General features: G+C 33.5%; 1 protein-coding gene across 3 annotated transcripts; it reads right to left on the reverse strand.

The window, feature by feature from the left end:
* Window positions 1–1,060: 1,060 nt before the first annotated feature.
* LOC105233184 (staphylococcal secretory antigen ssaA2) lies at window positions 1,061–11,333 on the reverse strand. 3 transcript variants are annotated; one of them, XM_011215166.4, is made up of 6 exons: window positions 11,180–11,333; window positions 10,928–11,043; window positions 5,273–5,355; window positions 2,333–2,478; window positions 1,340–1,681; window positions 1,061–1,270 (listed from the first exon to the last, which is right to left on the reverse strand). In XM_011215166.4, the coding sequence occupies exons 2-6, from the start codon at window positions 10,995–10,997 to the stop codon at window positions 1,150–1,152; spliced, it is 762 nt and encodes a 253-aa protein (XP_011213468.2). In that variant the 5' UTR covers window positions 10,998–11,043; window positions 11,180–11,333; the 3' UTR covers window positions 1,061–1,149. The 3 variants fall into 3 exon arrangements, with proteins under 3 accessions (XP_011213468.2, XP_029409225.2, XP_011213469.2); XM_029553365.2 differs by having other exon boundaries at window positions 11,145–11,257; XM_011215167.4 differs by lacking the exons at window positions 10,928–11,043; window positions 11,180–11,333 and adding an exon at window positions 5,441–5,492.
* Window positions 11,334–12,114: the final 781 nt, after the last annotated feature.

A 12,114-nucleotide genomic window follows, 5' to 3' on the forward strand; every position in this document is an offset into this window, starting at 1 on the left:
TCTGAATATAGCTCAAATATATTTTATGTCATTTGGCTCTACGACACCATAGTTAATCTCATTATATTCTATGGGGTCTTTATGTCGTGGAGGGCTCTTGAAAATACCATAATTGCTATGAAACTCGAGAGCGTTCAAACGGCGACGCTCATCAGAACACTTCCTTCTTGACTGTCCCCTATTTGGGAGGTCCAGACTTATGCACTTGGGAGCACATACCTTCAGACATCCTACCGAGCTGACGGGAATGGAAATTAAATGCCTGTGTAAATTTATATTGGCTACTAAGCGTATTGTTAATTTATAAGTTCAAACACAGTAGTTCTTCTTAACTAAGGCTTCACAAAGGACTACATATAGCAATCCACGAGCGATCTCTCTAGATCAGCCATCTAATCTAACCTAACCTATACTAAAATACTGATTCTATAACCTTTCTTGCCGACTTTTGTGTCTTTCTACGCTTTGGAGTCGCTCGACTGACTGTCCATTGAACTCCGATGTGAAATTATAGAGCCATGTTTCATCCATTGTCACATATTGACACAAAAATTCAGTTTTATTATGTTAGAACAGCTTAAACACTCCTCAAAATCATCAATTCATTGTTGTTTTTGATGGATGGTGAGCTCGCGGGGCATACACTTTGCACCAACACCTTCCTTTGATATCTTCAGAGTCTCAGCCATCTCGAACAACTTCATTTTACGGGCATCCGAAATTATTTTGGGGAGTTTCTTGATGTTTTTATCGATAACTTTCTCTTTAGAGCGTCACTTCATTCAAAATGCTATAACTCACGAAGTAATAGTCGGACAGTTGTTAAATTTGTACAAGTATCTTTTAAATGTAGGTTCTAACTAAATATAATATCATATAGTGTTAATAGTAGTAATTCCATCTATGATCTGTCTATGAACTTTTCAGCCCACTTGTTCACACAATTTCATTCGACGACTACCCATTCTCTCTTAAGCCCTTTATTTGGTATTTATAAAATGGTCAAAAACAAAACCTGGTTACTAGAAAGGTTACATTCAAAATATTTGCTACAATCTAGTATTTTCCAAATTAATCTATTTTATTGCGAACAAAATTAATGTGAATAAAAAAATAAAAATACTACATTAAAAATTCAATTATATTAAGTTAATTTTTTGTAGTGGTTGTCTTCGAGTGTACAACGCCCTTCTCGTCAATGTAACCGGTAGTGGACACTGTTTTGCTGACCGTTTGAGGCGTGTCATCACCACCGAAACGATTCTGCACACTTTAGGAAAGGAAATGGATATTTTTTATTAACTCAACTCAAGAATTTAAGAAAGAAGGCAGCACATACTTAGGGTTTGCCTTATTCGATGTCACTGACTGTTCGGTTTTGAAGACGACCGGACCGCCGTTGGATAGCAGTGATGAAGAAGCAGAGACCGATGAATATTGTGGTACTGTGTGGTAATTACCAGCGCTTGTATTGTCATCATAGTTATCATACTGATTGCCATTAGCGTGATATTGACCATTGTTGTAGCTGTTACCACTACTATCATATTGACCATTGTTATAGTTGTCGCTATAACCACCACTATAACCACCGCTATTTCCCGTTGGATAGTAAACACCCACATTGGGGGTATTGTGTGAATACGATGAGCTGCCATCGTCGCCAAAGCGCTGGCTTATGCTGAAAAGTATATAAAAAGTAAAAAATAAATTCAAATCGTATGGAAACAATTTCTTTCCACAAACTTTATAATAACGGTAGACATATTTTTTAATTCAAAGACTCTCAAATTGTCTCAACTACAACTTTCTTCAAATATAAATGAGGTTCCTTGCATATATAACGTATGCAGATTATATTAATATTTTTAGAAAAATAGAATTTCATAAAGAGTAAAGTGAAAACTAATTTTTCACATTTACATATAATTAAGACTTCGATAAGTGACATTTAAACTGAAGATTCGGCCAGCCATTATCGTCAATGGCAAGCAGTAAAGACAAATGATTCACAACTTTTCCAAAGATTCTAGCTTGTCAATTTGCTCACTTAATCATGCGGTTTGACTCCGTAGACTACTTTTTATATAGTTACGTCAACATTGGTCTAAGACCGGCCGATTATTAGCAAGAAGTGACCGACTATCCTATACAGGTGGTATGAATTTTATCAACAAAGTCTGCCCTTATAAGTATCTGCGACTAAGGTAATTTTTCCAAAGTTTTACAACCACTGAAACTCATTATTGTGCTAGTTCGCCACAAGTTAAAATATCTATAATCCAAGCATTAATTTTGCCAAATGTTTCCTTATCAACTTGATTTTACTTACCTTACGGTTCCACTAGGGTTGGTCGAAGAGGTACTAACATGGCCAAAAACAATAGGTCGTCCATTTCCAGATGACGAGTATGAAGACGATGAAGATGATGAGGAACTGAAAGTTTGTCGACGCAAACGGCGCAGGTACTGAGCAGTCTGTAAAGAAGAATAAAATAATTTCAATGAAAAATAAGTAAGAAGTTTGAGTTAACGTGCAGTATTCAGTTTCGAAACTAAACGAAAAAGTATTCCAAGTACTAATTCTAGCTTTGAGTCGTTTCCTAGTGACTAACTAATAGACATTTTTCAATAGCTTCGCTCACTCTAATTCCATAGATAATAGAAAACCAACGAAACAGCTGATTTTACCAGATCATTATGAAGGTGATTTTATTGCAGTAACTATTTTTAGAAGCTTTTTAACCAGTTAATAACAATATCACTGAGAACTACAAGTCCAAAACAAGCTCATACTGGAGCTTTCAAGAAAGAGCACTCTCATTTGCGGTCCAACACAAACCGACTCATCTTCACGCCAGCTTAAGGAACACTTATCAAAAATAAGGTGCGTCTGGCCTACCGTAAAACAATGGAGATCTTGCCGTCACCAATGCTCTCATTATAATTTATGGCTTTTAACTAAACACTCCGCTTTAGGCATATACATACCTATACATTAGAGCGTGTTGGTTGGTTTAAAAATCGCTTCCTCGAAACCGGTTTTAGATCTATATACTTTGACTATATTAAGCAAAGTTGTTTAGAATGATCCGTAGAACAATTCGACCTAACGCCATTTTATAAAAAGTAATCGACCCACTCTAATATACATACGTCGGTTGAATTATCGCGAAATCCACTAGGCATGGTTATCTAGAGGAAGATGAAGTGGAAAAATCTCGAAGCTTTATCCCCACATTTGTCGTCTATAGTGGACTTAAGGCGCTTTATCAATAGCTGGCATCACAAAGGGACCATGTTTCAACTAAGCAAATGAAATCTACGTACTCGCTGTCACAAGGATCAGCCTGAAATCTAATCTATCCTAACCACTCCATCAGTTTATCTTTAAACGACTTTTTCTCAAAACTACATTTTTAAAATTTGATTGAGCGACTATCAAAAGTAGCAAACGACGCCATATTTTTTCCGCTCTTTTGACATTTCTCTTCAATAAGGTTTGCCATTGCCATCGTGGAAAAATATACGATTCAACAACGAGTCGAAATTATTACAATTTACTACCGAAATTACGAGTCTGTGGCCTTTAAAAGCACTACATGCAATTTATGGCGTTTAGTTGAAAAATTGAATCCACAGGCACAATACAAAATACTCCCGTGCCAGTGAGACAAAGATGTGCCGTAATGTCGAGAATATTGCTGCCGCTAGGCCATCAATTGAGGAAGGCCCAAATCAGTCTCTCACACTTTCTCAAGTGTTGCGCATCTCTGTGAATCGTCGTTTGTTCATGAAATGGGCTAATAAAGAACTTGAAAATGAACCAAAAAATCATCTTCAGCGATGGGGCTCATTTCAGGCTGAATGGCTTCATCAATAAGCAAAATATGCATCATTGGTCAGGCAGTAATCCATGCGTACTCTATGAGTCACCATTGCATCCCAAAAAAAATTACGGTGCGGCGTCATTGGGCCGTACTTCTTCCGTGATGATCAAGCTCAATGATTACCCAATATTTTTGGCTCAAATTCGATGATATGGACTTGGACAATGTGTGGTTCCAACGGAACGGCGCCACAATCCACACAGCGAAAGTCACAATCGATTTATTGAAAACCAAGTTTGGTGAACGTGTTACCTCACTAAATGGTCCTATCAATTGATCACGTCGGTCATGCGATTTTATGCTCCTGGACTATTTCCTGTAGGGTTACGTCAAGTCTATGGTCTACGTCAATAAGTCAGCGACGATTGACGAACTTCGTACGATTATCGAACGTGAAATAGCATCAATATCGGCCGATTTATGCTTGAAATCCGTCGAAAATTACGTTCAGCGTCTGGAGATCTGCAAGCGTGCGTGGTTCTTCTTCTTTACTGGCGTAGACACCGCTTACGCGATTATAGCCGAGTCAACAATAGCGCGCCAGTCGTTTCTTCTCTTCGCTACGTGGCGCCAATTGGATATTCCAAGCGAAGCCAGGTCCTTCTCCACTTGGTCCTTCCAACGGAGTGGAGATCTTCCTCTTCCTCTGCTTCCCGCGGCGGGTACTGCGTCGAATACTTTCAGAGCTGGAGTGTTTTCATCCATCCGGACAACATGACCTAGCCAGCGTAGCCGCTGTCTTTTAATTCGCTGAACTATGTCAATGTCGTCGTATATCTCGTACAGCTCATCGTTCCATCGAATGCGATATTCGCCGTGGCCAACGCGCAAAGGACCATAAATCTTTCGCAGAACTTTTCTCTCGAAAACTCGCAACGTCGACTCATCGGTTGTTGTCATCGTCCAAGCCTCTGCACCATATAGCAGGACGGGAATTATGAGCGACTTATAGAGTTTGGCTTTTGTTCGTCGAGAGAGGACTTTACTTTTCAATTGCCTACTCAGTCCGAAGTAGCGTGCGTGTTGGCCATGTAAAAAAATCGAGTTCTATACATAATGGCATCGCATGCATTTTCACAGGAATACAGATTTTCATTGATATCCCAAACCGTTTTTGTTTTATTAAAAAAAAAATATTATTATTTGTAGCACTCTTATTAAAAATATTTCATGCAGTGTAGGACCTTTTTTAGCGCTTCGGGAAACGGGTATAACACGAAAAATATTTATTCTTGTCTACCGGAATTTTACTGTATATTAATATACCATTTAAATTTTAAAACAATTCATAATGTATTTTTTTTTATGCCTGAAATCGGCTTTTTAGACTACCACACTGGATGTGCTTCTAAAGCATTTTATGGATGGTATTTTATACTCACATGTGGGCTCACAGGATGAGGCTGTGTTTTGTGACCCTCAGCATCGAGCGTGTAAAACGCTTTCGGTATGAAGAAACCAGCATCTGTAAACAAGAAATGTATTAAAAACACTTTTAGTTTTAAAAAAATTACATTTAAAGTTAAATGTTTTGATTTTAATACGAAAACCTGCGTAGAGCTTATACAACAATGCACGTATTTTCATAACAAACGACAGCTTATACGAATACCATGTGACGTCAAATCTTTTAATTATAAATGCTGCTTTTTATACAAATTTTCAGCATTTTTAATGCGATATCTTGCCAAGTCCACTACCGGCTAAACAGCTTGCGCAGTCTAGAAAGCCGCAAACGCTTTAAATGCACACACGCGTGTGTGATTTTTTTATTTGTATGTACATATGTTAATATTTATACAAAGTTTTTAGCGTTTTCTTTGTGGTTTTTGCCTTCAGTTAAGCTGCTTTGCTTTGATTACAATATTTTTATAATTTTTATCGTTTTTTTCGCTATTGTTAATTAATTCTATTTCGTTTTGGCAACAAAAACACAAACACAGCCAAATACAACAAATACAAATTATAGTGTTCGCTATAAACAAAAAACGGCAAATTAAGAAGCAAAACAAAAAGGAAACTGCGAAAACCCCATAATTTAGATTTACTCAAACGAGCGCTAGATACGCTTTAGTGGCGAAAGTAGCCCATCGCAAAACGATCTGCAAGTTATTTTTTTTTACTATTTCGGTGATTTTCAAACTTTCTAAGCTCTCGAAATTTTGTCTCGGTCTTCTTGTCTTGCTCGTGGCATCGCACAAAAGTCCATGGAACATAGAAAGTTTGCGTTCAATTCATTGTTTTCCCATTGTTTCAGCGCTTTATTTTGTTTTTGCAAACATTTGTAAGAATCTTCAGCGATCTACCGTTTTATTTGCACTTATAAATAACGGCATATGGCAACAGGCACTTAAATGAGACTGAAAGAACACGAAGTGCATTTTACGATTGCTTTTTAGTGTTCTCATTATTGTAATGATTCTTCTTACTTGAGAGTATATATTTTAGTTTTGATTCTCAAGAATGATAGGAGACTGAACTTATGTACATATGTACATACATACTAAATATGTATGTATGTAAATACCTTATTTCAGAGGAAAACGATTTTTTATATTCTAGTTGTGCTTTGAAGCGGTTTTCTTTAATTGCGAATTCATTGAGTTTATTCGCTGAAATGCTTCATTTTACTTTGAATCATTTTTATTGTTTTCTATATAATCGTTGAGTAGATTTTCAAGTTTTTAATAAAACTTAGTCAATGTAATTGGCGATTAGCACGTAAATGACGTGTAGATTACACCACTGTACAGGTGCTAACACACATATATACATACATATGTACATTAAGGTAAGGTAAGAATGAAGCAAGCTTTTAAAAATTTTTAATTTATTTTTTTAACGACATGAAAATGAGAAGTTTCCTATATAGGACTAAATATGTGCATATATCAGTATTAAGAGCAAAATTTCCGACATAAGCGAAAAAACCAAAATTATAAAAAAAACTGGTACAACCTTTTTTATGTTCGTGTGAAGTTTGACCCCCATACTTGTATGTCAATTGTTGTGTATTTGGTTCTTTGTTTACGACGCGCACAATTTGTCTGGTGATTTTTTACATTGGGTCATTGGACTCATGGCACGTTTTCGAAGCGATTTTTTTTATTTTCGAAAACAGAAAAAAGTAACAAGAAACCAAATGTTACAAATACAGTAGCTGAGCAATGACTCCCGTGGGGTGTTTGGCCAAAATGAGTCACAATAATGCCACATGTCGCATCAAAATAATCATTAATTTACAGTATACATATGTCTTACTTAAGTACATAAGGTGTAATCGGCGATTTAACACGATGAATAAAATTATTTAACAAAAAGTTCTATTAAAATTCGTGCGCAGAATCAAATTTCTGGCGCCGAAACGTTCAGGATGTTGGAAAAGGTCTTCGGTGATAATTTTGTGTCACGAGCAAGAGTTTTTTTTTTGGTACAAATTATTCAAAGAGGGTCGAGAACGCGTTAACGACGAACCACGTTCGGGATGTTCATCAACATCAACTGATGATCAACAGGTCAATTAAATGCAGGAGTTCGAAAGTCGATAATTAAAAGTCAAAGATCTTACTGGCTTTATTGGAATATCGGAAGAGTTAGAGAAAACCATTCTGAAAGATAGTTTGGACCAAAGAAAAGTGAAAGCATGATTGGTTTCAAAATCACTAAATTTTACGAAAAAAAAGAGTCGCGTTAACGTCTGAGAAACAATACTTTCCGACTACAAGGATGTTATGAAACTTATTATTTCGGGCTATGAGTCTTAGATCCATGCTTACGACCCGGAAGCAGACGATCAACCAGCCAAATATCGTGGCAAAGGTGAGCCGAAGCCGAAAAACCACGTCAAAACGGCAGTTTTCTTCGGTTGTCAAGGTGTGGTGCACTCTGAAGTCCTTCCCATCGGCCAAACTGTGAACATAGAATACTATTTGAGTGTTATGCGTCGCTTGCGCGTAGCTATTCGTAAAAGGAGGCCGGAGTTATGAGCCGATAACGTACCGTCGTATAGCATTGACTCTTAGGAATTTTTTCGTCCAATTTTCATCACCACCGCCGTATTCACCAGATATAGCTCCGTGTGACTACTGTTTGGAGGATTGGAAAAAATGTTGGCACATCTATCATATATATGAATTTCATAAAATCGAAGATGTATAGGCAAATAACTACGGCGCGTGAATCTGTCTAACGAACCTTGAAATGAGCAATTGCAGCTGATTCATTGATGAAGCTTAGACATTGGAAACCTCTTACCGCAATAAAGCGTATAATTGTTGTTATTATTACAAAAATTATATCTTGTCATCGTTCATTATCGAGTTCATGACAATATTGTTTATTGAAAAATTAAATGAGCAAGGTTTTTCCAAAAATTAAAGACATCTACAATTCAAAAGGCTTGGTGGGCGGTAAAAAATAATTTGTAATTTCCAATAATAATATATACGTATTACGTGTATATATAATAATCAGGTTTACGAGTTTTCTAATTAGTTTTCATTTTTAATTGAAATATCGGAATTAAAAAATGGAAACTTAATTTTTACTACCAAAGCCAGAATTAACAAGTAAGGAAGGTAATGTCAGGTGCGGCAGAAAATTTTTTACTCTTGCAATGTAGTTTAAGACTGCATCCAATTCTTCAAAATTTTCACAGGTGTCCCTTACTTCTGCAATCCTCTGTATTCTTCTATATCTTATTTTAGTTCTTAATTAAATGAAACTTGCAAGTTTTTCTTAATCTCGTTTTGTGGGAGTGGCCGTGGTCTCATTTTGCCCATCTACAAACTCTGCCTTAACTTTCTTCCAAGAAACATGAGTCCCAAATTTCATTGATTAATTAATTTTTACTCAAGTTACAGCTTGCACGGACGGACGACAGTCAACCGGTTTTCAACTTTTCTCGTCATCCTGATCATTTATATATACATAACCATATATCTATCTCGATTAGTTTAAAATGATACATACAACCGTTAGTTGAACAAAACTATTATACTCCGTACCAACTTATTATAAATAAAAACCTACATATGTATGTATATTTTAAATCACAAAACTGCAATGAAAAGGGATTTAAATTCAATTAAAATTAAAAATTTAAATAAATTGAAGTTTTATTTTATTTAAAATTTGGGTTCAAAAATTACTTAAGTTTTAGAAAATTAAATTAAAGATTTAGATTTTTATTTTAATTAAAAATTGGAATTAAAAATTAAATTAAGCTTTAAAATTAATTAATATACTAAATATTTAAATTTTAAAATCTTTTTTTAATTTAAATTAAAATATGGGATTAAAAATTAAGTTTTAAAAAATTAAATTAACTTTTATTTTTTTTTTTAATTTTAATTAAAATTTAATTAAACATTATTTTAATTTTAATTAAAATTTGGGATTAAAAATTAAGTTTTAAAAAATTAAATTAAATTAACTTTTAATCTCTTTTAATTTTAGACAAAATTTAATTAAACAATTTTTTTTAATTTTAATTAAAATTTGGGATTAAAAATTAAGATTTAAAAATTAAATTACATTAAGGATTTAACTTTTAATCTTTTTTTAATTTTAATCAAAATTTAATTAAAAAATTTTTTAATTTTAATTAAAATTTGGGATTAAAAATTAAGTTATAAAAAATTAAATTAAATTAAGGATGCAATTTTAATCTTTTTACTTTTAATCAAAATTTAATTAAACATTTTTTTTTAATTAAAATTTAGGATAAAAAATTAAGTTTTAAAAAATTAAATTAAATTAAGGATTTAGCTTTTAATCTTTTTAAATTTTAATTAAAATCTGGGATTAATAATATTTATTTGAAAATAATTTAAAATTTAAATTTGAAAATTAAGTTTGTTTTAAAAATTATTTTTTTATTTATTTGAGAAATTTAAAATTTATTTTTTAATTAAATTTTTAATTTTTTAAAACTTAATTTAATTTTAATTCCAAGACCAGAATTAAGAATTAATAAAATATAAATCGATTGAATATATAAGTTTGCCGAACACTGCTTTAGAGTATTGAATGGGATGGCTCTAAGCGAACTGTAGATCAAAATGGTAGAATACGCAGTACGCATGCGCAAAAAAAAGGTAAAATCAAAAACATTTTTATTTTAATTATTGCTAATAAGCTTGGTAACAATTCGGTATTCGTGGTTATATTAAATAAAATAAAAAAAAAACATTTAAAATTTCAATCAAGTAATTGGAATTATAAATTTGATATTGAGTTTTAATTAAGATATTCATGATTACAAAAAAAAAATAATTCAAATATTAATTCAATTAATTATAAATATATTATTTGCAACTCTAATGATAATAATGAATATAGTAATGTCATAGTTAACGACCTGTGTTTCATTATAAGGAGAATAAACGAATAGACTGAAGTTATGTAGACAACCGTATGAGCAATCTTCAAAATTTAGCGATTAGCAATTAGTTTCAGTAACAAAAAATTACTTTTAGACATTATTTAGAATTGTATGCATTATTATTTTTTATTGAAAAATAATCAATTTTATTTTAATTCGCGGTCCCATTTTTAATTATTATGACGAATATTTTCCGAATATTTATTATATAACAAGTTTCTATAAAATACACGGAAACAATATGTGATTAATAATCAATACATCTTAATTATCTTAACACGCCAATGCTAATTTCCCAAGTGTTAATACACTTGAACTTGAAGAGCTTACTTTGAACTTGCTGCACGACACGAGTACAAAGCAGCAATTGCTCAAAGGCAAAAGCTTTAAGAACTGCCTTAAACACTGGTAAACCCCAAAAATGGTGATGATGTAATAAAGATGAGCGCTGCAGTGTTCGTAAGCGAATATTAAAAGAAAATAATCCGAGAATTAAAAATTAGAAAGATAGAAGTTCTTAAATACCACTTCGTTTTATGGCTGATTATGCGGAAATTTACACACACGCACACACAGGCACAAATACACTTCGTAATAACTTTAAAAATAAATTCATGCTTTAACTGCCAACGATGCTGCAGATATTACTCACCGGCTTCAGCTGTTGCGGTGGCAAATACTGACGCCACCACGATAATTGCGCATCCAACAAAAACTTTCATATTTTCGGTTCTTCCCACTTCAATTTATTATAATAAATGTATATATCTACAAAAATAAACGAAAACGTTCATTAGATTGGCATTGACGCTTATACACGCCTCTTTTATATATTCTTATTTATTTTTGTGTTTTCAATGATTTCGTACAAACAATATTTAAACGAAAGATTTAAGCTACGAACTTGCTAATTATCACAGCACACAGAATGTGACGGCACACACGGCAGATGAACGACTAAACTGCCAACACCGTGTACGCAGCGGCTTTATAGACGCTTCCAGCTGTTGTGTCTGCCCGTAGGTTCGAGTTAAGTTGTTTTGCGGCAAAGCTACAAACGATTCTTGAACACGACCAGCACGAATGCCTAGCATTGAAGCTGATCTGCCGGTGTTAAACAAAAAGCACATGTATACACACATATTGGCAAATGGAGATTTGAAAAATATCATTTATGCTCGTGAGTTGTTGTTTTTGCATTGGAGAAATGGAGTTCAAGTGGCTGTTGTTGCGCGGCGAAAGCAATGCTCTTCAACCGCTAAATTCTCAGTGAGCAGTGAAGCTCATGTGGGCAATAGCATCAAGCGACATGCCCATATGCCTCAAGCACAAAAATTAAAGATTCAAGAAAATATTGTTTACTTGGATTTCCGCAGGCGATTTGCTTCTCTCTCTTTAGTGTAGAGATTTTGAGTATTTGCTTTGTTTCGCCATCAACACGAATCACAATAATTGTTTGTTTGGCTTTGACTATCGACCGTTTTATTGCTTTATTAATTTATGAAAATCATTGTGTTTTTTTTTTCGTCGAAACCCCCGAATTTCTTGTTTAATATATACAACACGAGTCTTAGTTTGTGCATGATTTCTAAGTTTTGTTTATATTCAAGTCTTGTTATGACACAAAACAGGTATGGGGTATTAACTAAAGACTGCTTTGTAGAATTTGGCGAAATTTTTTATTTTATTCGGATGGAATAAGAAATTTTGTAACCTTTCAATCGGTGGCTATTCATTTTAATATAAATTTAGATATATTTTAACTATTTATTATAATTAAAGTAAATATTGTTCTTGTTAATCAGATAATAAAGAGTGATCCATTTCGTGGTTCCCTAC

This window comes from Bactrocera dorsalis, chromosome 2, assembly GCF_023373825.1.
Source record: "Bactrocera dorsalis isolate Fly_Bdor chromosome 2, ASM2337382v1, whole genome shotgun sequence".
Lineage (NCBI taxonomy): Eukaryota > Metazoa > Arthropoda > Insecta > Diptera > Tephritidae > Bactrocera > Bactrocera dorsalis.